Source organism: Nicotiana tomentosiformis, chromosome 3, assembly GCF_000390325.3.
Source record: "Nicotiana tomentosiformis chromosome 3, ASM39032v3, whole genome shotgun sequence".
Classification (NCBI taxonomy): Eukaryota; Viridiplantae; Streptophyta; class Magnoliopsida; order Solanales; family Solanaceae; genus Nicotiana; species Nicotiana tomentosiformis.
In genome coordinates, this window is record NC_090814.1 from 135,862,738 (window position 1) to 135,889,846 (window position 27,109).

Genomic DNA, 27,109 nt, shown 5'->3' on the forward strand with positions numbered 1-27,109 from the left:
TCTGGACCAGGTAAGGCATCTTGTAAGATTAGCTTAAAACAAACCCTCCCTAAGGCAAGGTACTGGCAAAATAAAATCAATACTTGTACATGCAAGTGCGCACATAAAAAGAATGACACTTTTCTTACTACTGCACTAATTATTATTTTAGTTTTCCTCTTCTTAGCAAAGACCAAAATAACAGATAAGAGAGGCCTTAGACTAATCTCAACAGCGAAATTAGCCAGGACCTGGAGCGCAAGAAAAAAGTTAAGCAGATACTTGCAGGAACGAGTAAAGCATGGGATGTGTTTTTATTGCTGTGGAGGGAAAACTATCAGTACAATCAGAGGCCCTAACACCAATGATTCGAGGGCCTCTCGCGGTTGTGCATGAGAACAGAAGAGTAGTAAAAACTTAATGAAACAACTCAAATCACAACCTCACAGCATGAGACTTGTTTGTTTGACAAAAACACATCCTTCAGTGTAGTCAGTCACAGTCTTTAAGCTGCTTATATATATCTGCAAAAGGACGACAAAAGGTTTCAATCATCTTCTAAAGCATAACAATAGTGCTACAGAATAGAACACTATTAGGCAAGTACATACATTTACAAGATATATAGACAGGAGATGATTGGCCGGCCATCCTTTTCATCACTTTGGCCCAAAAAAAAAATTAAATCTGATACTCAGACATGCAAGTGCCATTTGGCTATGCATTAGGATTTGTCGGCTGATCATCTTTCCAACCTTTCGAAAGCAAATCATAATTGATTGATGCAAGCTGGGAGAGATTCTGCAGGAGGAAAAGTTAATAAAATTTGACCAGTCAATCAAATATGCAATGGTTCCTTAGCACCAACAGAAGACATAACATATAGCAAAAGTAACAATTGATTGATCAAAGCTGAAAGAGAGCACCAAAAGAGAAATCACATAGAACATCGCGAATCTATGTTGTAGCGCAAAACAAGGAAGCACATCAGATGAGCCAACATACAAGTATTTTGAGGATATTTTGTTTTTTTTGATATTTTTCCTGTGAATACATGTAACTAGCCCTAATCCCGTATGTAATAGGAGTAGGTTATGTATTATGTGTACTCATAAATAGGACTCACTGTAAATAGGTTATGTAACATACTTCACGGTGACCTTGAGGATGAAGTTTATATGGAGCAACCACCTATTTTTGTTGCTCAGGGGGAGGCCTTATATATCATTAGTACCGGTCACTTTATGGTTTAAAGCAGTCTTCTCAAGTCTGGTTTGGTAAGTTCAACACAGTTATCCAGAAGTTTGGCATGACTTGTAGTAAAGCTGATCACTTTGTGTTTTATCGGCATTCTGCTTCAAATCTCTGTATTTATATGGCCGTATTTATCTGGCCGTTTATGTTGACGATATTGTTTTTACCGACAATGATCGGGATGGTATTACTATGTTGAAGCAACATCTCTTTCAGCACTTTCAGACTAAGGATCTGGGCAGATTAAAGTATTTTTTAGGTATTGAGGCCGCTCAATCTAGCTCAGGTATTGTGATCTCACAATGAAACTATGCCTTAGACATTCTTGAGGAGACAGGAACGACAAGTTGTAGACCTGTTGACACTCCGATGGATCCGAATTCTAAACTTCTGTAAGGACGGGGGGGCCTCTTAGCGATCCTGCAAGATATAAGCGATTGGTTGGTAAATTAAATTACCTCACATTGACTAGACCTGATATTTCTTTTCCTGTGAGTGTTGTGAGTCAGTTTATGGATCTCCCTGTGATAGTCATGGGATGCAATTGTCCGCATTCTTCGGCATATAAAATCAGCTCCAGGCAAAAGATTATTGTTTGAGGATCGAAGCCAAGAGCAGATCGTTGGATACTCAGATGCTGATTGGACAAGATTACCTTCTGATAGACGTTCCACGTCTGCATATTGTGTCTTAGTAAGAGGTAATTTGGTGTCTTGGAAGAACAGGAAACGAAATGTGGTTGCTCGGTCTACTGCAGAAGCAGAATATCAAGCAATGGCTATGGCGACATGTGAGCTAATTTGGATTAAACAGTTGCTCAAGGAGTTGAAATTTGGTAAGATCAGCCAGATGGAACTTGTGTGTCATAATCAAGCTGTTCTTCATATTGCATCAAATTCAATGTTCCACGAGAGAACTAAACATATTGAGATTAACTGTCACTTTGTCAGAGATACTCTCAGGAGAAATTGCTACAAAGTTTGTGAAGTCGAATGATCAACTTGCAGATATTTTCACCAAGTCCCTCACTGGTCCTCGTATTAGTTACATATGTAACAAGCTCAGTACATATGAATTGTATGCACCAACCTGAGGGGGAGTGTTATAATAATTATGTGAATATATGTAATTAGTCCTAATCCCGTATGTAATAAGAGTAGGTTATGTATTATGTATACTTATAGATAGGACTCATTATAACATAGTTAATACATCAATAATATTTTTTCCGAGTATTATTTCTCACATTTCTAATCCTATAAATATTAGTAGTCGTTATCTTAGTTTTTGCATATTTTGAGATTAACAAACATCATTTTTTGATAAGGTGAGATTAATAAACATCATTGTGAGGCTGGAACCCTATTTGTTCGGAATGAACCTTTGGGTTACTATCAAGCCACAGTAATTTTTCCTTCTTCAATTTGCATCTTTGGTTCTTTTTTATCGTTCTTTATCGGTGATTGGTTTTGATACACCAATTGTTTTTTTAGACATACAGATAGGACAGTAAAATTGGAATTGCCCGAATGACATTATTAATCAATTTATTTTCAATTATTCCGCTTGTTATAACCTGAATCATATCACATTGTGTTCTATTGCCAAATTCATGAGTTCTAAGAGATTATACATCTGCCGGGACAACTCCTCCATGAGATAATCATCCTTGTTTTACACACCTATAGACAACTCTTTCGGTGTATTGGAAGTTTACATGATCAAACCATCTCAAGTCCTGTCATTTATCTTCTGACATATGTGATAAGTTTTAAACTTATCTAATATTGTAACACCAATGTCTAACTGCTGGCGATCCTACCCAGTATGGGAATTGGATATTTAGTAAATTAGGAAGGGTGAACAGAAACGCTTGTTGGGAAAGCGGAGAAAGACTACAAAAGAGATTTGCTTGGTGCTGATTTAGCTCTACTAGACCAGATGCAACTTCCCAGGCATCCAATACACTAACTTCTGGACTTAAACGACATTCCCTTAAGGATACATTAGTGTCTTTTTAGTGAAGGATTTTTTTATGCTCGAAACATGGGTTCTAGAATTTTTCCACTAATGGGTTTACTTGTACTAGAAAAAGAAGAGTCCTGTTGAAGGATTTGTATCAGAGAACTAGTCGATATATGTTCCCTAGTGACACCCCACAATGGATTCTAATTTACAAAATCGCATGTTTATGTTTACGGTACACATGGCGTTTTTAATTTTTAAATTTTTTTTTTTGGTGTGTGTGGAGAGAATCACTCAGAGCGGGGATCAACACATGGCGTTTTTCATTTTTCATTTTTTTTTTGTGTGTGGAGAGAATCACTCAGCGCGGGGATCACGGAATGATTGGTCCACCAGAAAAGGAATAAATGTTAAATTCAATTTTGCTTCATTTTCATTCACTCGATTCATTTTAAGACATTATATATTCTTTTATCTGCATCTCAACAGCACTAATCTTGTTGATTTGTTAGCCTTAGAGATCCAACATTCACTCAGATGTAACATTACCGGTTTCCAACAGTTCTATAAAACTTGCCTTTCACATTGGTCGGTATCCTCGTATCGCAGGGCACTCTCATAGCCTTCTTTCATTTCAACTGTCATTTTTTCAATTCTATCATTCTATCCTCTCTCTTAGAAAGCTGAGACTAGGCATTTTAAATTTCTGTACGTAAGCACCGCAAACACATCTATGGTTCAATTTTTTGGTTGACTATCTCACTGGTTTCCTCAATTATAGCACAAAATGATTTGCAAACACCATACACCATGAAATTTCATCTCATATGCTATTGGTCAACTCATCCATAACTAAGTGTAAAGGAGTACAGACACAAGGCTAATCCCTAGTGTAAACCCATGGCAATTCTTTTAAAGAATGATGCATGGTTATAGAAAACTCTTTTGTATCCCCTCCCACTGTCTTACGACTCTTTCCTAAATATCATTTAAGGCACTTATATTATTTGATATGAAATCCATTCTTCTCCCTTACCCACCAACTCACTAAAGCTATTTTTGCACTCTACCGTACTCTTTATCCACGTGAAGATGTTGCTTCGTCTCTTTAAAAATTTCCTTCAGTTATCTTAGCAGAAATATAAAACTCAGTTGTAGATCTATTAGGCACAAATCCAAAATAATCTTTTGTCACCTGCGGGAATGTCCCAAGTCTAAGCTCTATCACTTTTTCCTGGTATGACTCATAGGTTCAATACCACAATTGTTATATACCAGAATCAAGAAACTCTTTACTTGTTTAGCATGTCTTCTCTCCTAATAACATTGAAAAGCTTAGTAAGACAAAATGACACAAAGCGATAACAATCAAAAGCAAAGGAAGCATGCATCAAGTGTCGTGAACCAAAGTATGATCGAACATAAAATTACCTTGAATGAGAAGTTACTAAAAGAATAGTTGATGGAAGAGCCTGACTCAAATTCTGCAAGACCACCACACTCATCAACCTGTTCAGCGATGCATTGAAGTTAAACACACACACCAACAAAAATATCCAGATTCCCAAATAAACCTTAAATACGTTGGTCGTAAACATACCAGTTCATCATGACGATTACTTAAACAACTGCTACTACCGCTAACACTACCATTGTCGCTAGAATCCTCAAATTCACTGGCTGCGCATACGCGTTCATCTGAAGGATTCCAAGAGAAGCGACTGGTGAAGTAACTTGTATCCAGTGCACTTTCTGAAGCAGGCACAAACGCAGCCTGAGAAACATACAACCATTGGTGCAACAGCGATTAGCTTAAGAGGGACATCATTGATCTATCAGATACTATACATACAGCAAAAATGAAATAGAGATTGCAGTCAAACCTTCTGTCTAGCAAGTGTGTCCCAGTTAATATCCCTAAAAAAGGGGTGCTGCTTCACCTGCATGAGAATTATATTTGTTTCCAGACAAATTCCAAACATTTAGACTTCTAAAGAATGAATAGAACTAGGTTCATATCAATGTTGATAGAAAACGAATGTCACCTCTGAGGCTCCTCCGGCTCCAAGTCTCTGGTTAGGATCTTCTGTTAGTAACCTGAAATTGACAATGACAGCAGCCTGAAATTGAGAAACGGATAAGATATAGTTCTATGATACATCTGTTAGACAGAGAAGAAAGTCATGTTTAATTTTATATTTTTGATATGTATTTGTGTTTAATTTGAGAAGAGAGTCATGTTTTATTTTTCTATTTTTTTTATAGGTAACTGTGCTTAATGTTATTAGAGCTTGGTCATCCTAATTCAAAGAACTAAGACATAGACAAGGCTAGTAAAATCTGAGTAAATGCACATGAGGATAATAGAATTAACTCCACTAGATAATAGTATTGGGATGAAATGGGCACAAATAGAGCCAAATGGATCCAGCGGATTCACGTAGCCGACCAAAACCTGTTTTGGATTAGGCATAGTTGATTCATTGAACTCCATATCAAATAGTAGGTTCGAAACCCCCAACTCATTCTCATTTGGCAGAAAAGATCTACTTAGTGATATGACTGGTCAAAGTTATTCTTTCTGCAATGACACTTTTTTCCTGTCCTGAGAAAAGGATTTGTTAATATTAAAGAGTACCCAGAGAGAGAAGTGTCCACCTTCGGGAGTCGCCGAAGTGCATCCACGCACATGAAAACATCAAGGTGGAAAATAAATAAGCTAAAAGCATTTGAAATTTGCTATAGTGTCACAACCGTGTTCAGACAATTTACAAATAAAATTTTTAATATATTTTTTGGATAAGGTCAGGTAAAATAAATCTTTTAATAAAAATATTAGTGTTAGTAGTCAAAACCAATTTAATGATCCAGTGCCTCTCGGAAGTCCATAAAACTGATTACTCACATAGGAAAATAACATCTCATAATTCACGCATGCTTCTGCCCAGAAACAAGAGAAGGTCAAAAAAAATACTAACAGCTAAGAAGCAAGATTACATTGGGATTCAAAAGATCAGCCAGAAAGATTCTCTTACCGGTCAATCAGATCATGTGCCTCAAAACTCATTTCCTCAGGAACTCCAGGCCAAGGTATATTACAATTGAGAATATTGTCGAATATTTTCTAGATAAGAAAAGGTTAATACAAAATTTAAAAGTGCATCAGCATAATATATCCAAAAAAATATAGAAACCGCTAAAAGAGTGCTACTGTCAGCAATTAACTGTTTATATACCAAGTTCGGAATTTGAGAGTTACATTCACTTTTGCATTCTATAATTAACGTCTAAAATTGTTAAGTGTAATCAATAAAGACTCTTAAAAGAAATATGAAAAGAAGACAGCAAGTTATTCGACAAGAGAAAGTATTCCATCAAATAATCTCCATAACAACAACGAATTAAAATATGAGATTCAGATTCGCTAATGGAAATAATAATCCAATAAGAAGGTAACTAACTAATGGTATTTGCTTGCGAGCTAATTGTTTATTGATTTAAGAAAGCAAAAGAATATAAAGTGGCCAAATGGTTATCAGAAAAGAATAAAGCAGTCAAATTTAACTTTTTCTGGTAAGTAATAATATAACTTGACGACAGGGCAGCCCGGTGCATTAAGCTCTCGCTATGCGCGGGGTCCGGAGCAGGGCCGGACCACAAGGGTCTATTGTACGTAGCCTTACCCTGCATTTCTGCAAGAGGCTGTTTCCACGGCTCGAACCCGTGACCTCCTGGTCACATGACAACAACTTTATCGGGTACGCCAAAGTTCCCCTTCCAGATTTCAAAAAATTGTCATGAGCATAACAAGGATTTATTTAGTTGATCCCAATGAGTTTCGGGGTGGGTGAGGCATAGCTTATTGATTGGTAACTCATATCATGAAATAGCAGTTCACAATACCTATAAGTGATATTAGAAATAGATCCATAAACATTTAGCAACAAAATCCATATAATTTACTGGGACTTCCTTTTTGCTCTTTAGTTTTATTATTAAACTCATTTAATAAACAACAACGACGACTACGCCTCAATCCCAAACAAGTTGGCGTCGGCTATATAAATCCTCACTGCTTCATTTAAGCTCAACTCATATTATCACTCATACCAAATAAATTAAAAGTGAACAAGTGTATGTATATGTGTGTGTGTGTGTGTGTGTGTGTGTATGTATATATATATATATATATATATATATATATATATATATATATATATCTCTCTACCTCGCCAGGTAGAGGTAAGGTCTGCGTATACACTACCCTCCCCACACCCTACTTGTGGGATTATACTGGGTATGTTATTGTATATATATATATATATATATATATATATATATATAAAATAGAAGTTCTCTAACAAATCTAAAACCTATTCCCAACTAGTAGATATCACCGATATGGATCTTTTTCTTCCATTGTGTCCTATATTTACTTAAGTTTGCATTGATTCCAAGAATTTTTCTATTAAACTCATTTATTTTTTAGAAGGTAAAAAAAAACTTTTTAACACTAAACAATACTTTTCTTTTCCACGTACCCTAACCTCCAACACTCCAACCCAGCAACACCTATTGTCTTTCCTCCTTGGGTGACTCGAAGTCCCAACCCTCACTCGTCAACTCTAAAAAATGCTAAGTAAATTAGTTATCATCATGTAAGACATATTTACTCAAAATAAATGCAGCTTAAAGTCTGGATAACACGCAAAAAACTATAAATAAAATCAGAAAAGATGAAGAGTCAATGTGAGGGCAAAGAATGTCCCAAGTGCTACAATTGTGAAAGAAAAAGCGAAAACACAAAAACATGCTACTTTCTTTAAAATGAAGATCTAAGTTGCTTCTCATAAATACATTTAGGTCCTATTTGGTTTAATCTTTTTCACCTGATTTTATGATTAAATCAGTTCTATTAATTAAATCGGTAATCATTTGAAGAAGTCGTTTTCTTTTTACTATATCCACATATTTCTCTAATACAGATGGTTAGTATGAAATCAGTTATTTAATGCATGTTGAAGCAATTAAAATCGGTTTCATATGCCAAGTGAAACAAGCTGTTAGGAGATGACTATATTTCCACCAGATAGAAACTAGCATTATTTCAGGTATTCCATTATTCCAACCTAATAGCTCCAATTTTAGTGGGATGTCCCCAAAAGGACATTTCAAAGTATTCTACAGACTATGCCATCTCTTCCCACAATTGAAAAAATTGCTTAGGCAATATAGAGAAAGATTTGAACATAACGTAAAGCATAAAGAATAATAGTTGTTCATTCTTTTATATAAACAGAAACACTGATCAACGAAATACATTCATAATGTCACATGGGAAAATAAACAATAAACACAATTTTACAAAATATTAACCTGAGGGTGCTCTGCATTAAAAGGTGGAATGCCAACAATCAACTCAAAGAGGATAACACCCACAGACCACCAATCAGCCGTGAAACCTGCAAAAAGAATTAAGCTGTGGTAATGTGACACCCTAGGCGAATCCCACATCGACAAAACACAGGAAAGATGCTGGATATATAAGTAGACATGCCTTAGACCTTAGTGACGTGTTTTAAAGTCGTGGGGGCCTAGGCCCAAAGCGGACAATACCACTAATGGGTTGGGCTGTTACATATGGTATCAAAGCCACTCCGCGTGCAACCTTGAACGGTGGTGGGGCAAACCTAAGCGAGGACACTGAGTCCCTTAGAGGGGGTGTATGTGACACCCTAGGCGAATCCCACATCGACAAAATACGGGAGAGATGCTGGGTATATAAGTAGACATGCATTAGACCTTAGTGACGCGTTTTAAAGTCGTGCGGGCCTAGGCCCAAAGAGGACAATATCACTAGTGGATTAGGTTGTTACAGGTAACCACTTAACCAGAAACATAATGGCACCAAAGAAGAATGTTATCACATCCAACTAGTTTTCTTCCAGGTTAAAGATAAATCTAAACCACAAAGATATGACAATTTCAACGGAGGCTTAATACGAAGATTTGAATATCTCTAAACCAAGCAACAATTTCGACAACTGAGATTCATCATCTTCCATCATGGATGACAACAGGATGATATATATCTGATTGCTTCATCTGCCACTTCTCAAAAGATAAATCAGTAGTTCATTGTCGTTGATGGCAGAGAACAACAAATAAGAGAAATACATACCATGCCCTGTTCCTAGAAGGATTTCGGGTGCCAAATAGTCTGGTGTGCCAACAGCAGAACGTTTCCCGCGCCTCTCCTGCTGATGCTCAGGTGCCCATAACTGAGATTCATCATCTTCCATCATGGATGCTCCACTGACTGCAGGACCAGACAAGTCATCTGTGCTATTGATAAGACCAACTTTAGAAAGCCCAAAGTCCGTCAACTGTAAACAATAGCACCATTATAGCTAACTCATCAGCAAGAAGACTGCACGCTTAAACATGATAATGAACTTCAAACCAGAAACCACAAAAGAAACAGGTCTATCAGGAACCTTTGCATTTTAGCTTGACTACTATTAAGATCTATAGGCAAAAGAGCAGAATAATAGAAATTCAACCTCACTAAGAAAAATAACTTAATGCAGTTCAAGCAAGTTTATACAAAGATGAGCTGATTTTTAACAATGGCAAACATTTGTACATCAATTGACAAGACCTGCTTACATCAGCAAAAACTATGAAATTACACTTCAGTGATTTGCGCTTGAGAAGGGATAATTAACATAAGCATACTCGACCCAAGCTCAACAACAACAAACCCAGTGTAATCCCACAAGTAGGGGGTCTGGGGAGGGTAGTGCGTACGCAGCCTTACCCCTACCTTGTACAGGTAGAGAGGTTGTTTCCGGTAGACCCTTGGCTCCAAACAAGCGACCCAAGCTCAAAAAGGAAACAAAAAATATAACGATGGGAGGACAATACGAGTACGGAAAAAAAAAAAAAAAGGCTGAATTATATAACCCCCCAAAGAACTGTAGAAACAACTTGACTTAAACCCTATGGACTAAAGGGTATATTACTTCATTAAAACCCTCAATTGCTTTTATTTATTAGAAGAATTATCACGTTAGATTCCATTAAAGAACCTAAGAGTGCTTTGGCAAACAGATCTGTGGTTACATAGCATTTCAGAGTAAGCTGTTACACTTACTATGCAAATAGTCATGCCCATGGCGACAGACTATATTGAACCAATATATGTTTATCGTGTTTCACTGAATGACGTGTCCATAACTTTTAACTCGATTAAACAGTTGCCTTAAATATTTTATATTCCAAACCTAGGCCTTTATTTGGTCAAGATTGAAATGCATAGAAGAATTACCAACTTGATGTGACAAGCCTGGCCCAAGTCCACTCATGAAATTCCCCAGTTTCAATACTATGAATTACAGGTTGACATTCACATACATCCCTGACACGCTGGCAAGCTACACAGTTAACAACATGGATACCAAGCAATTTTTGATAGCCGATAAATCCCGAAAACAAGTAGGTGCACGGTCGAAACTTGGTAGATATTAGCTCCGCCCCTTTGCCCTTCTTCACTTAAATACCAGACTTTGTCCATGCTGGGTTTGAACTCATGACGTGCGCCTAACCCACACATCGCTCGTCGTACTCTTACCCCTGAACCAAAGCCCGGGGGGAGGGGGTGGTGGTTTGCAACATGGATACCAAACATGCACTTGCTAAGATAGAAAGAAACAAGCTGGAGGATCTAAGAGAATTGTCTTCAAACCAATAAAGTGGGAATACAAGTCCAGTTAAAACAGTAATATAACTCCATTTCACTCTCAATCAATTGCACCTCAATCCCAAACTAGTCGTGCCTATATGATTCCTCTATAACCATTCTGCTTTATCGTGGCCCATTTTACTATTTGTCTTCTAAGAAAAATTAAGGGGTTCTACTCGAAGTGCTTTTAAGTCTCACACTCATTCCTACACTGATATACAAGTCTCCAACCAAACTATAAAGGCTCCTCGGAAACACGAAAAACTGACGTGTAGCAACACCTAAACCTTAGTCTCAACTTATTGGTATCACCAATATAGATTCTGTGCTTTCATTATGCTCAGTTCTTAGCTAAATCCGAATTGACAGCACTTATAAAGGTAAAATATAAGATAAACAATACCTTGATATGACCATCATGAGCAATCAACAAATTGTCTGGCTTTAAATCACGATGAACCACTTGCAAAGAGTGCAGATATTCCAGAGCAAGCACCTGATCAGCTCCGAGTATCAGATTTATGTTTAACCATGTTGTGCACGATGTTTGTAAGGGAGATATAAATACTCACTACTTCAGCAATATATACACGAGCAACATCTTCATCCAAGCAACCAAGATTCCTCAACAATGAATACAGGTCCCCCCCATTCAGGTATTCCATCACAAGGTACAAGTTTTCACGGCAAGTAAATGAGTAGAAGAAGCGAACCTAATACGTAAAAAATTAGTAAAACAGTTTATCATGTCTAGAAGTAAAAGCTTTCTCAGTTCACCATGCTCACCACAAAGGGATTGCGAACCGATATTAAAATATCACGTTCCGCCAAGATACTCTCAACGGCATTTTTGCGTATCATATCTGCCTTTTTCAAAACCTGTAGACTAAACATGTAAGTTGGACAGCCACAATAAACATCCTTTTCTGACACATAAAATTAACACTTGTGCAATTAAGATATTGAGTATAAGGCTAAGAAGAGGTGGGATCACAAAAGCAGTATACTCTACCACCAGCACCCATGGAGGGCCAAGATCTTTCTCACCTTGAGTTGAGCAAAAATTTCATGTATGCTCAAAAAAGTATAAAGCGCAAATAAGGCATAAAACCAAATTCAATTGAATGAGACAGTAACTGATGCAGGAAAGCTGAATGGTTCTCAACCTAAATCTTGGTTCCACAGACCAGAAGCTTCTGAGAAGAAAAAATAATATCATCAGAGAAACCAACAGACATGCCGACAACACATATCCAGCAGAATACAAATGGGAGACCTCAGTTAAACGATGAAGAAATCACACATCCCCTGCTCAAGACCTTGAAAAGATATAGATGTGCAGACGCCTTTTTGATAGGAAACTGAAGCACACATACATACATCATAAAGTTAACTATGCAACTCCCTGGAATTTCCAAAAGGCAATTGGGTAATGAATTTAAAATGGTTTTTTTAATATACTGAAATATGTATTCTTTTGGTTCTAAATGTTCTCTCGCCAATCTCTTTCCTTTCCTCTTCCTGTGGTTATAGCGTTCCCAAGTGATGAAGAACATCTTGCCGTTGTTACATAATCCTTCCAGATACATCCCCAAATTCATCATAAATTCCTCTTCTAGAGACGGCAAAATGCATATGAAAACAACTTGATGACATGGAGTTCTTGTTTCAGTTGTCTCTTGGCTGGGGTTTAGGGAGACAAAGTTTTAGAGGTGCTTGCTCACATATCAGATGAAAATCATCTTAAGAGAAAGGAAAACACGACAGAGGGTTGATCAACACAAAAATAAATAAAAGAAAATAGAAGGCTCACGAGAGTTGATCAACAAAAAAAGAAACTCCTATAGCAAACTGTCAGTAATACCTTAATTGCAAAGAAATCTCCAGTTGCTCTCTTTTTCGCCAAGAAAACACGGCCAAATGCACCACGACTAATTGGTTTTATTATCTCGAAGTCATCTATAGAGGTACGGTCTTTCGAATGAATAGGGCTGGTTCTCAAGCTACGCACAACATCATCTTCCAAGGGAGCATCTTCATCAATGACAGTGCTAGTGATATCAACCTTGTCATCATCAACTAGTTCGCATAGTTGCAAATACTTCTCCCTGAAGTAGAAAGACAAAAGTATTATTCCTTCCTTTTATTTCCTCCGTAGTCACCGCCTGATGTCACAATTCTTACAATTTATCTTTTTCTCGGAAAGCACCAGCAGGGTTAAATCACAAGCAAGAAACTAAATTACCTTATCAGCTTCTCTATGCGGGTTCCAAATGTTTCCACTGTAAGTGCATCCAACTTTCTGCGTTCCGTCACAACTTTCAGATCTTCAAGGCAAGAGAGCAAATAGGACAGAGACTGATCATCATCTAAAGGCGTATTTGCCACACATCGAGCAATATCTGCCAGTTCATTCATCTGCAACATAAAAAATTATAACATCAAAATGTCAAAATTCAGAATTCCTGAAAATATGGAAGCAGGTTATTTAAAGAAGTCAATACCAAATATACTACACTAACACGAGCAACTGTAGGATATAAGATAAATATTACTGAAGCTTTACAGTGAGACAGGGAAATATCATTATAAACTCTATTTCAATCAATATGTTGCAAGAAACACAAGGTTCTCAAACTTCAAATGGAGCAACTCCAAAGAATAAGACAGAAAATAAGGCTCAAATCAGAACTGAAAATGCTAATCATATTTCCACTTTAATAACAATTAAGCAATTACATATAATAAACCAGTGAAAGATATATACAAGTCCATGCAGCCGTTGAGCGCTGCAAAACAAATTCTTACCTTGATCACCAAAAAAATAACGAAATTAAAAAGTAGGTAGTAGAAATGTATTGGCAGCTACCTGAGGGAGATCGTCATGCTCAGAGAAACCACCTTTACCTGCCAATAACAGGTCTATCTGACTGGTCCTTGGTGTCTGCAAGGGGGACCTAGGGGTCATGCTGCCTGCAGATGATGTTGTCATTCCTTGATCTGACTTTGGTCCAAAGCGGGTTTTACAAGACATAGTGGGTAAACCTTTAAGTTCATCCATGAACATAGAGTTATCTGCTTCAGGAAAAGAGTCCAGCATGTCTTCTGAACCTCTGCGTGACCAATCACTAAGTTTTGGAGAGAAAGGTTCAGATTCCTCGGTTACACTAGAGTTTGATATTTTTGCGACATCTGGACTTCCAACAGTTGGCTGGAAGTCTTTCTGTGAAAATGACTCCATGAGCTTCTCAAGAGTATCTGCAATTCTAATCAAGCGCTCATTGACACTAAGACCCTTTTGATCACAACGATCAGCAATAGCACAAATTCTGGAGTGGTCTTCCACATGCAAAGTGGGAACCTCCTCCTCACAAATGCGACAAATTATTGAACTTTCATCTGATACACTTGGTTGATCACCCCAGTAGCCCCAAGAAACTTTATACTGGTGCTTGGAAGGAATTGAAGAGTGTGCATGAGAATCTTTAGCAGAAAGAAGCTGAGGATGCTTGGCAGCAGCTAGATCTACATCAGGAGTTCCTCTTTTGTTCATAAATAGCTTTGAAGGTTCAATATTGCCTTCAATTGTGTCCTTGGTTGGAGAAGCTTGTTTGGGACTTTTTACTGCTGGAGTTGGAAATTTCTTCCAGGATGCCATTTGATCTCCCCTTCCACCAGGAGACTCCAAATGTTTTGGATTTTCCGCTTGCAAGGCCTGAGAGTCTCCTTGCTGTACAGCCTGATCTCTCTTCCACTCTAACCCATGTTGTTCCTGACTATAAAATTTTCTTGGGGCCGGCACCTTTGGGAATTGCATAGGGCCAGACATCTTACTATTTCTTCCCATGCCTGGAGGAATGCGTTTTTCCACAGGCTGCAACGATTGACGAAGTTGAAATACAGGTTCATCCTCAGCAAATGCACTTTCCTTGTGGAATTGAAGCAATCGTGTACACCTTGTAAGTATAAAAAGCATCCTAGTATGCAGCTGCTTCAGTGTACCCATTGGAAGTTCCTGGCGTCTGTCATCCAGGTCCTGAACAATCCCCTCACATTGAAGCCAAAATTCCCCTGGTGATGTCATTGCACAGCTCCGAGCCAAAACCAGCAAATCTTCAATCGTTTCCTGCCATTCTGGATGGGTTTCTGCATTTTTTTCCAGAACTCCAACCAGATCTGCCGCGAAAATACGCAGATCAGAGTCCACTTCCTCCTTTGCTTTGTCGAACTTTGCTCTAATCATGGTTAAGACCTCCTTTTAAAATTGCAAGAAATGGGTTATAGTTGAAACCAATATTAAGATCATTCATTACTAACTTAAAGAACCAAGCACAAAAGATTACATTACCTCCAAATTGTTTAAACCTCGAGGCTTCCAGAATGGATAAGGCCGTACGCCTTTGGAATTAAGTTCATGGGAGAAACTTTTTATATCTGCAGGAAACCTTTTCCTAGGTGCACTGGTTACCCGCAGTATAGCTTGAAAGCGGGGTGATTCGGACTCCTTTGGATTATCACATACATAAGATGTCTACAAAGCACATTTTCATTAGACTACGGGTAACACTACAGCAAGACAACTAATGCAATAGGTATTCATTAAACCTTTTTACCTTCAATTCGGGAGTAGATACATCTATGCCTCTGAGACCTCCAGAATGGCCCCAAGATGAATTGAATTGCCCTATCACAACAATGCAATAAGCAAATGAAAATACTTACTCATCATGAACCCCGCAAAATCTATAGTCAATAGGGGAATAAGGATATGAAATTTTGGATCATGACCTCATGTAAAGTTTCTGAGCTCTCAGATGATGTCCACCATTATCCAGATAAGTCTAATAACAAATTAGCTCTCAATTTTTTTTTCAAGGACATGACTCCTGATAGGAAGGTATAGAGGTCGAGCATTAGGGCTGTAGGTTAAGGGGTAGTCGAGCGTTTTTCCTCTTTGCACCAGCTAATCTGATAGTGTTTTGTCTAGGACTGCTAGCGGGTTATGTTGTGTTTCATACTTTTGCATAGTATTTGTGCTATTGCTTTCCCATTTATTTGCTGTCTCTCACGTTGTTGATATTATTTTTCTGGTTTTTGTTGTTGTTACAGATCTATTGTCTCTGAGCCGAGGGTCTCCCGGAAACAGCCTCTCTACCCCTCCGGGTAGGGGTAAGGTCTGCGTACACTCTACTCTCCCCAAATCCCACCGGTGGTATGCTACTGGGTTGTTGTTGTTGTTGTTGTTATTAGATGGTTTCTATAATTAATTACGCTAGTGAATTGTCAGCAAGCAACAACACCTTTCCCAGTAGGAGAAAAATGAAAGGACAGAAAGAGAACTTTTTGACTAGAATTTACATAATACATAAAGCTGTGAGCAGTCTAGAATTTGATCCCTTATATAGCAACTAAGGATAATGAACATGCTATCAAATTCTGTCTTCCGAATGCATTATTGTCAATCTTTTCCCTATCTTAATCTGTCGCAGGATAAATGGACACCAAAATTAAAGCAACCAAAAAAGGGAGCAGGGTGGCATAAGGTTTAATTACCCAATGTAGTGAAAAAGTAATTGTACAATATCTTGTGAACTAAAAAACATGGGAGAACCAGCTGCATTTCCTTAGTCTAATGCCTATTTTCTTTCCTCAATGTTCCTGCACTACGTACATAATGTGTTTAGCAAACCAGCTAATTTCGTACTCATGAACCCTTTATTTAGCCTATGCGCATTAATGAGAGAGCTCTTATGTCCTATGACAACAGCTAGACCTTTTTTATCAGTAAGCAAGAGATTTCATTGCTATAAATCCTAGCAGGATTACATAATGCCTCATTTATACCGCTTCAGCTGTAGTGCTACTATTTTTTAGCAATGTGGTTGGCCAAGAAACATGTTGATTCCCGAAATGGCTCAGTTTTGTAATGTGAGTCATTATATGAGTCTAAATTTGTCACTAAATCTGTATTTTAGTTAAGGGGCGTCTCTTCAAGTTTTTTGCTACAAAATTCAACTGAATTGGAATGGCCAGAAGATTCTAACCTGCTCCAGAAGATGATTCACCGCTCTGCAGCCTTGATGGGCCTGGTATATGTGGGCTTCTCTCCCTCAATGGAGCATTCTCGGGAGACCCCAATACTGACTTCTTCTCATCCTTCTTCCCTATACTTTTCATTCCCGAACCAGAACTCAATGACGGCCCATCACCGACAGTCTTAGACAAGTTGCTGGAACCTAAAGCATTTCCTTTCTCTCTACTACTACTCCCATATCCAAAAAAGCTCTCCTGCGGCAACGGCCCTGATCGTGTTTTAATTTTATTCAAGCCCAACGATGACGCCATTATCGGTGACAACGGAAAAGAAGCAGTAGCCCCAGCAGTTTCTTTAGTAGTTTCCGTTAACCCTCCTTTCTTCAAATTGAACGTTGCCGCCGTTTCTTTTTTAACTTCCACACTACTTGGGCTTTCTTTGCCTTTATTAGTAGCATCCTTATCCTTTTTCTTCTTATCTTTGAAGCTGCTAGCAAAACTTGACAAGGAAGTAGGTGTACTTGGAGAGTTGTCCTTAGACTTGCCTTTCTTCTTATCGGATCGGACCGGAGAGTTGGAGTTAGACCCACTGGATCTCGGACTGTTGTAGGATCCATCTGGACTTGAGGTTTCCGGTTTCTTCGATGAGAAAAATCGACCTTTGAACACCATCTTAGTAACTGATTTTGATCGCTAGGGTTTTTTCCCCTTTTTTGGGACTACTTCTCTTCTTCTTCAGCTATAATTTTTGAAGTGAATGAATCACAGCCCCGGCAAGCATCGAAGATGAATGCAGGGGCTGTGATGTTGGACTAAAGCATGAATGAGTGAAGATGCGGAGTTTGGACTGAACTCTCCGTTTTTTTTTCTTTCTTCCTTTTGTGTCTTCTTTCGGAAAAGAAGGAGCGGATTACTGGGCGGGATGTTAGGGGGCGAGGATGTGATGGATAAAGAAGTGGGGTTGAATTTGAAGGAGACCAAGAAAAGACAAGACACTTTGACAGTTGTGGAAGTTTCTTATTTTTTGTAGTTTTTTGAGTTGGAGTTTCCTTATACTTACATCTAAAATAGAAATATTAAAGAAAACAATGGATATATTTATTTATTTATATGGATAAGGTTGAAAGTAGTCAAATGGTTAGATACGGAGAAAGATGTTTATTTATTATGATCGTGATTATTTTTACTATCTAATTTTAATATACTAACTTCTTATAATTTATTAAGCACCCATGTATATCATACTTTTTATATTTATATAATATAATGTTCAAAAGTTTTTAAAATTTTATTTTATTTAATTAACTAAATCAAAATATTGATGTGATGTTCTATATTTTTAATCGGAAAAAGGGCCAAATATACCCTTTACTTTCATATATTGTCTACATTTAATCTCTGTTATATTATCGGGCCAAATTTACCCATATCGTTATACTATCGGGCCAAATTTACCCATACATTTATACTATCGGGTCAAATTTACCCCTATAATCAGCAAACTTTTAAAAATACCCCTTGATCTGTTAAGTAATTCAAAATCTCCCAAATTCCTTTTATTTAAATCACTTGTTGTTCTTCTTGGTCCACTATTTTAAAAATAATTGGCATTTACCTGCTTTCTGAATTAGAGAAAAAAATATGAGAAAAAATATTAAATAATAATACCGAATAAACAAAGTATAGTAAATTAAAAAATCTAAATTAGGTAGCTTTTCTAAATTCTAAAATATTTACAACATCCCAATTTAAATGAATTCGTTGCACCAAATGTATGCAAGCTTTGCAAGTATTAGTGATTGAAGTTGAAGTTCCTCGGAGACTTTACATTGTCTAATTCAACTTTGCTTTAATTAAATGCCTACACATTTTGCACTCTTAAGTTAGTCGATCGAACTCTATACTAACCAGGTAATGACAAATATATTTGAATATACATGTACATACGTGATGATCATCTGCATAAAATACACAATAAATAAACCCACTAAATTCTACGATGTGTATATGATTGAAAAATAAATAAAATTTTAAACCAATTTTATTTATTACAAAAAGATAAATGGGTGCATGTCACGACCCAGAATTTGCACCGTCGGGACCGTGATGGCGCCTAACATTTCACTTGCTAGGCAAGCCAACGTTAGAGAATCATTTAATCCAATCCTTATTCCATTCAGTAAATAACAACAATTAACTAAGATGAAATATAGTGAGTGCAAAATAATATAAAGACTGCATTTAATTACTACTGCCCGGATCTGGAGTCACAAATTCACGAGCATTCTAGAATTTACTACAAGTAATAGTCTAAGAGAAACACGACTGTTTGAATGAAAGAAACAGTAAAACAAAAAAGATAGACGGGGACTTTAAGGTCTGTGAACGCCGACATATCTACCTTGAGTCTCCGTATAGCGGGTCCAACAGCAAAAACCTCGATCAACCCGAGCCGGTACTAAAATCTGTACAGAAAGTGCAGAGTACAGTATCAGTACAACTGACCCCGTGTACTGGTAAGTGTCGAGCCTAACCTCGACGAACTAGTGACGAGGCTAAGGCAATGCACCTACAAATCAACATGTATAATTTAACAGTGTATATCCAAATAACAATAATGAAGAGCTAGGCAGGAAATATCGGGAAGGGGAAACATGCTGGGGGAAATACGAGATAAAGAACTACATCTGAATGATAACTGGAACAACCAATATACTATGAATCAACAGGAATCACGAATATAGTAAAGGAAAAATGCACGGCATCACCCTTCGTGCTTTTACTCTCAACCTCACCATAAAAATCAATAGAAATGGCACGGCATCACCCTTCGTGCATTAACTCTTATATCATGGCACAGCATCACCCTTCGAGAATTAACACTCACAATATGGCACGACATTACCCTTCGTGCTTTTACACTCACAATATGGCACGGCATCACCCTTCGTGCATTAACACTCTCCCTTACCATAATACAATGAACAATTAACAACAGAGAGATAGAATAACAAGTACAAGCCTTACTTCAGCATTTGGTTCCACAATATCAATCTCAACTTCGAAATAAATACTCAATTATCACCAGAAGATCCGTAAACATGATAAGAACGATTAATTTAACATTAGTCTAAACACGTAGCAATTAGGCATGAGAAATAGACAATATATGAAAAACAGGAGAAACATGAAAAATAGGTAAATTGGCGGCGCATAAGCACTCGTCACCTCACATATACGCTGCTCACATGAATTTCACATAGCAATTAATCTGAGATTCCTAATTTTCTCAAGTCAGGGTTAACCAAGACACTTACCTCGCTCCGAAGGCCACTTAATACTTAATCACAACTTTTCCTCTAGAATTTACCTCCAAACCACTCGTATCTATTCAAAAATGACTCAATAATATCAAATGTTGCTAAAGGAATCAATTACATTGCATAAATTTAGATTTTCCCAAATTTTCCTCCAAAAAGTTAAAATCGACCCCGTGCCCGCTCGGTCAAAACTCGAGGTTCGGACCAAAATTTACTTACCCATTCACCCCGAGCCCGGATATATAATTGGTTTTGGAATCCGACCTCAATTTGAGGTCTGAATCCCCAAATTTCCGAAATCCCTAGTTTCTACCCAAAACCCCTAATTCTACCATGAAAACTCTAGATTTTAGGTTGAAAATTCATGAAATATAATGGGTGATCGAAAGAAAATGGTTTAGAATTATTTACCAACACTTTGGGGAAGAAACTATCTCTTGAAAATAGCCTCTAGCCCGTTTGGTTCTTGAAAATGTGAAAAAATGGCTAAATCCCGTTTTTGATTCTGTTTTAAGTGCTGGGGCGACAGTGTTCATCGCGTTCGCGTGAACACTGTCGCGTTCGCGAAGAGCAGCCTCCTAAGGACTTACGCGATCGCGGGAGGCTTTACGCATTCACAGGTTTAGCCCGCCTTACCTTCGCATTCGCGAGACAGGGCTCGCGTTCGCATAGAGTTTCCTAGGTCCCCTGCCCAGCCTAGCTAAAGCTGCGCGTTCGCGTTCGACGGGTCGCGTTCGCGTCGAGCAACTCCCCCCAATGCTCCGTGTTCACGACCATGATCTCGCATTCACATAGAGTAAAATCCTCCCCAGTCCAGGTTCCCCTTCGCGATCGCGAAGCACAACAAATGAGATACCAGATACAGCATAGACACACCAGATTTTCTAAGTCTAAAACATCCTGTAGCCTATCTGAAACTCACCCGAGCCCTCGGGGCTCCATACCAAATATGCATACAAGTCTAAAAATATCATACGGACTTGCTCGCGCGATCAAATCGCCAAAATAACATCTAAAACTACGAATTTAGCACCAAATCAAATGAAATTCTCAAGAACACTTTAAAATTTTTATCTTCACAACCGGACGTCCGAATCACGTCAAACCAACTCTGTTTCTCACCAAATTCCACAGATAAGTCATAAATATTATATTGGACCTATACAGGGTTCTAGAACCAAAATACGGACCTGGTATCAATAAGGCCAAACATCAACCAATTCTAAAAAATAATTAAATTTTTAGACTTTTAATTTTCATCAAAAATTCATAACTCGAGCTAGGGACCTCCGAATTCGATTTCGGGTACACGCCCAAGTCTCATATTCGATGCGGACCCACCGGGACCGTCAAAATATGGATCCGGACCCGTTTACTAAAAATATTGACCGAAGTCAACTCAACTGAAGTTTTAAGGCAAAAATTCTTATTTTCATCAATTTTCAACATAAAAGCTTTCCTGAAATACGTCCGGACTGCACACGCAAATTGAGAAGGGCAAAAAAAATGAGATTTTTAAGGCTTAAGAGCGCAGAATCAAGTTCTAAAACATGAGATGACCTTTTGGGTCATCACATTGCATTGGTAATAAAAAGAATTATGAATAATTTGTATAGTCTAATAACTTTAGCATTCACATCAATAGTAATTTTTGAAATTAAAATAGTAGACCAAGAAGAACAACAAGTGATTTAAATAAAAGGAATTTGGGAGATTTTGGATTACTTAACAGATCAAGGGGTATTTTTAAAAGTTTACTGATTGTAAGGATAAATTTGGCCAATAGTATAACAGTAGGGGTAAATTTGGCCCGATAGTATAATGGAGGTTAAATGCAGACAATATACAAAAGTAGAGGGGTATATTTGGCCATTTTCCCCTTTTAATCTAAAACAGATTATTCCATCTGTATGTTTTTCAATGTTTTAAAAGGCGGAGGCGTGAGACGAGGCGTAAGCCCTGAGACATGAGGCGTAAGTCCCACAGATCTTTAAATTTTACTAATTTCAAAAATTTTAAGATAATATAAAATAAAAAATAATTATAAAAATTACTTTAAAATCACAAAATTATAATAAATAATCTATTTAAAAGATTTATAAATTATAATTCAACTATGAATAATACGAAAAGCATGACATATATCATAATATGCAAATTAGATACAACGTTGTTACAACTCAAACATCAAAAGTAATGTATTCGATACGAAATCTTATATGTATCTCTTAGGGAGTAATAAATCTTGAAAAAATTTTGATATTATAATTTGATTTTTTTTAAATACTCCTTTTATTTAATATGCTTTCTATTTAAAAGATATTTTATATAAAAACATAATTCACAATTTAAATATGATTCTCTAGCATCATTTAGTTTCAACAAGTTAACAAAGTGACACATAATTCACCATACAATACTATGATAACAAATTATTTGTAAATCGTTAATAGCTAATACTGAGCTATTAAATTAATAAGTATTGTATCTCGTAAACGTGAAAAAAATAATATTTAGGAAAATAATTATAAAAAAAATTATGGACTATTATATAATAAAGATATAACAAAAGTTAATAAATAAATATTTTTTAAAAGAAAGATTTATTTAAAATTTACTATTATGGCAGTCTTAGTGGATAACGTGCAATAATATTTATTTCAATTATGACATAAAATACTCTCAACTTAATGATTTATGATTAAGAAAAAAGTAATTTTGAATAGTCAACGATTTATTAAGAAAATTTGAGGATTTACAAGGTTAGTTACACACAATTGCATAAAGTTCTATTTGACGAGCCTAGTACACCGGGCGTTGGGCGTGTACGGGGCGTAAGCCCCGACGGGCAAGGCGTAAGTCTCACGGAACTAAGCCCCACACATAAGCCCAAGGGCGTTTTACGAGTGCTCCGCCCTGAGGCGAGTCCCAATTCTGCCTTTTAAAAACAGAGGTTTTTCTAGCTAGGAAGGATGACGATGTTACTTTAATAGAATGTATAGGCCAAATCTGGAGACACCACCAAATCAAGAAAGAAAAAGAAGATCAAGCAAAATTGAATTGAGCGTGAATGAAGAGAAAAAAGTTAAGCAAAATAGGCTTATGCTAGCAAAATTGAATCAAGCTGAATTGAATTCTAGCTCTAGTTTACTTTTTCAATTAGTGAAGTATTAGTTGAGTGAGACGTTTAAAGGGAGATAAAGATACTTCGGCAAATAAGCTATTAAATCTATATTTTTTAATGGATCATGCAGAAACTTCAACTAGTATTATGGACCAGAGGAAAGAGTGTAAGTTTGAAACGAGTTTCCTTAAAGGAACTCTAGAAAGATGTTTTCCCTTCTCATGCAAACTACTCATCATGCCCATAATCTCTCACCCACTACACCAAACAATACAGATCTCCCGAACTCCATCTTATGCATATCGACCTACCACCTCCCACTGTTACAAATCCTACATTCCTACGTACCTTAATTTCTAACACACAACATTCTTCTTGTCCAACTACTTATCAATCAATCCACAGTGACATCGACCTTTCAGATGAAACTGCAAAAAATGATAACTCGGATGCTTTCATCCCTTTATCAACTTTGGATAAATCTCATCTATATTTCCCTTGGAAGTTTTCCATTATAGTCAAGGTTTTTGGCAAAAAAGTAGGGCACCAATTACTTAAATATAAACTCACAATATTACGGAGACCTTCTGAGGAACTACCACTAATTGATATAGGCTCAGATTTTTTTTTTATAAAATTTAAACAAGAGGCCAGCATGCACAAAGCTCTACTTGGAGGGCCATGGTTTTCTTTAATCATTTTCTCTCCGTCCGCATGTGGGAGCCTAAATTTAATGCTTCTCATGCATCCTTAACCTACTAAGCTCTCTGGGTCAGGTTACCCGAATTGCCCACTGAATTCTATGACCTAGACATCCTATAATGTGTGAGAAATAAACTTGGTCAACTACTCAAGGTGGACACATGCACCTCTGCAACCACCAGGGGTAGGTATGCCCGCATATGCATTGAAGTTCCCCTAGAAATACCCCTTAAAACACATGTCAACATTGACTCGCACAAACAAGTTCTTCTTTATGAAGGACTTAACTTAGTGTGTACGAAATGTGGTCGATTTGGCCACCCAACTTGGAACTGCAAATACACTACCACCACGCCCCTCTCTCCCCTGCATGTACCAAATGATATATATCCATCGCCACCACAAACACTCAACAACACTGGCGATGTTTGGCACACAGTTACCTTCCCAAAAAAACAAAATAGCAACGTAAAACGCATGCAAATCCTTCCCTAATCACAAAGCAAGGCCACCAGGAACATCAGAGGACGGCGCTATACAAGAAGGCGGCTTTCTTCACTCCCACACGGGATTCTTGTATGTTTCCTAACCCTAGCGAACCTAGACGACCATTTTAGCTCTAAATTGGACATTAATGGTCCATCACTAATGGACACCACCACCTCACTGAATAACCAAGCGGCCCAACCAAACGATCATAACCCACAACCTACTAACAAGGGCAAAAGTCCAATTCACGCTAACACTAAGCTGACCAACCCATACACTTCCCAAAGTCCTTATACTACTTATTATACAGTACAAGTAGCCCATAAAGCTATAGTATCGGTCCCTTTCACAACAGACACGGAGCCTTGCCCCACAACTCCACGTCAACCACATTTAATAAAACCTAGCCACGTACAACCAATCACTGTATTATGCAATGACACCTCAAAAGCTTCTCCACATTTACCACTAGACCCTAACGTCGCCGTCCTGCATGTCACAGTAAACGACCCAATTACCATGCCTATCGACTCTACGATACCACTCCCAGTAGAATATAATGATGAACAACCATGTGAAATATTTCTCCAAGACCCACAAACTACTACTAACACGCAAGGTATGCTTTTACCTGCAACACCACAATCCCCATTATTACATATACATCCACACCAAGCTACTCCTCCTTTTTCATCTGCTTCAACCACCATACAAGAGCCTACTACATACACACCCAGGCAAACAACATGCAGTATCCCAACCATCCATACACCCCACAAAATACCAAATTGAGAGACACTGTCAGATCAAACAACTAACACTTCCACCTGCCTAGACTCACCATGGACGACCCTCATCATCCACGTTCGACTCCGCCACTGGTATACACCTCCCAAGTACACCCAATGGATCAACCACTCAATCATGGCTGGAGATGGGTCTGTAGGGTTATGCACTAACATTCACCATGGAACTATACAACCAAGAAGTGATCCTCCTAGTGCAAAATCCGATACACCTAGCGGAGATAGTCACAGAGGAAATGCGACTGGGATAGAAGCCTATGACCAAAGTCAATGGTACACCACTCACACCCTTCTCCTAATCGATCACAATCGCCCATCCTCTTCCCAGAATCATCCATGGAACTATGCCATGCACCCACCAATTCAACCAATGAGCCCCACAATCAATCTACTACCTTTCTATCCTCCACACCACTCGGGGCCCATCTATGCACCATGGTTTCAACCACTGGATTCATTCAACCCAGAGATACTATATCCATCACCAACCAGTCCTTACGACCCACTAACACCAATGAACAGTCCACCACCAACCCCACCTCCATCTCCCAATGCATTGGACGACCAAACACAACAGGAGATAGCAGAGATAATGGCAGAACTAAGGGAAACAAGGACGTAATTTCTTTGGCTCAAGGGAATATATCTCTACAATCAACAATACGCAAAAAAATTCACACTCAAATGCCCGCCAAAAATGCTAATATTCAGTCTAAATTTCCGGGAAACTGTTTGTCACGAAGCGGGGAAGTATTCCATGGTTATAATTCCGACACTTCGTGAGATACCCAATGTAAGGGTACAGACACAGGAAGCCCCATCAGCTCCATAGCTGCCACTTCCTAACCCACTCACTATGGAACCTCCATCACGCCCTATCGTGAATATGATCATTTGGAATTACCGGGGGGCACACACTGAGGAATTTAGACGTCAGTTTAGAGCACTACTGGATAATCATAGGCATGTTCTAGCGGTTCTTCTAGAAACTCACATGCTGGATCATTCCACCATTAGAGATGATTTTCATTACACTAACATGTCATAAGTACCAGCCAATGGTCTATCATGGGGTCTAGTAGTTTTCTGGAACAACAATTTCATCACTGTAGAGAAGCTCACTATGTGTGAATTTCTTTGAACAAGAAATTCACTGTATGGTTCAGGTATGGACTAATCCTTCTAAATGGTTATTTTCAACTATTTATACAAATACTTGTTATAAGGTTCGTAGCTTATTAAAATCTTTGCATCAATCCATGGCTAATCAGAGGTGATTTTAATAATGGCATCGCTGCCTCAGAAAAACTTGGGGGGGGGGGCGCCCTACCAATAATAAATGGGCAGACTCATTAACAAATTGTATTAACTACTGTAATTTATTAAACCTAGGCTTTAAAGGAGCCGTTACACATGGACCAACAAAAGGAAGCCATGTTATACCATCTTAGAAAGACTAGACCATACATTTGCTAACTATGGTTGGCTAAATCTTTTTCCAAATGCAACGATCCGTCATCTACCTCGAACATATTCTGATCATTGTCCTCTATTAATTACTCTAGAACCGCCCAAACCTCAAACACAAAAACTTTTTAGGTTTGAAATAATTTGGACAACTCATCCGGATTTTAATAACTTAGTACAACAAAGTTGGAATCCACATCAAAACTTACTAGATGCCACTAAGTCA

General features: G+C 37.8%; 1 protein-coding gene and 1 long non-coding RNA gene across 3 annotated transcripts; one reads left to right on the forward strand and one right to left on the reverse strand.

The window, feature by feature from the left end:
- Window positions 1–268: 268 nt before the first annotated feature.
- LOC104109764 (probable serine/threonine protein kinase IREH1) lies at window positions 269–17,964 on the reverse strand. 2 transcript variants are annotated; one of them, XM_009619121.4, is made up of 18 exons: window positions 16,987–17,964; window positions 15,556–15,626; window positions 15,291–15,473; window positions 13,812–15,197; window positions 13,188–13,360; window positions 12,807–13,050; window positions 11,729–11,821; window positions 11,515–11,655; window positions 11,346–11,438; window positions 9,380–9,584; window positions 8,575–8,660; window positions 6,234–6,322; window positions 5,244–5,295; window positions 5,082–5,138; window positions 4,799–4,972; window positions 4,630–4,707; window positions 591–780; window positions 269–503 (listed from the first exon to the last, which is right to left on the reverse strand). In XM_009619121.4, the coding sequence occupies exons 1-17, from the start codon at window positions 17,645–17,647 to the stop codon at window positions 697–699; spliced, it is 3,870 nt and encodes a 1,289-aa protein (XP_009617416.1). In that variant the 5' UTR covers window positions 17,648–17,964; the 3' UTR covers window positions 269–503; window positions 591–696. The 2 variants fall into 2 exon arrangements, with proteins under 2 accessions (XP_009617416.1, XP_009617418.1); XM_009619123.4 differs by lacking the exons at window positions 269–503; window positions 591–780; window positions 4,630–4,707 and having other exon boundaries at window positions 4,932–4,972; window positions 5,244–5,318.
- On the forward strand, window positions 3,813–4,905 carry LOC138907231 (uncharacterized). The gene is made up of 2 exons (XR_011415023.1): window positions 3,813–4,496; window positions 4,574–4,905. It is a non-coding gene; the product is annotated as an uncharacterized lncRNA (long non-coding RNA).
- Window positions 17,965–27,109: the final 9,145 nt, after the last annotated feature.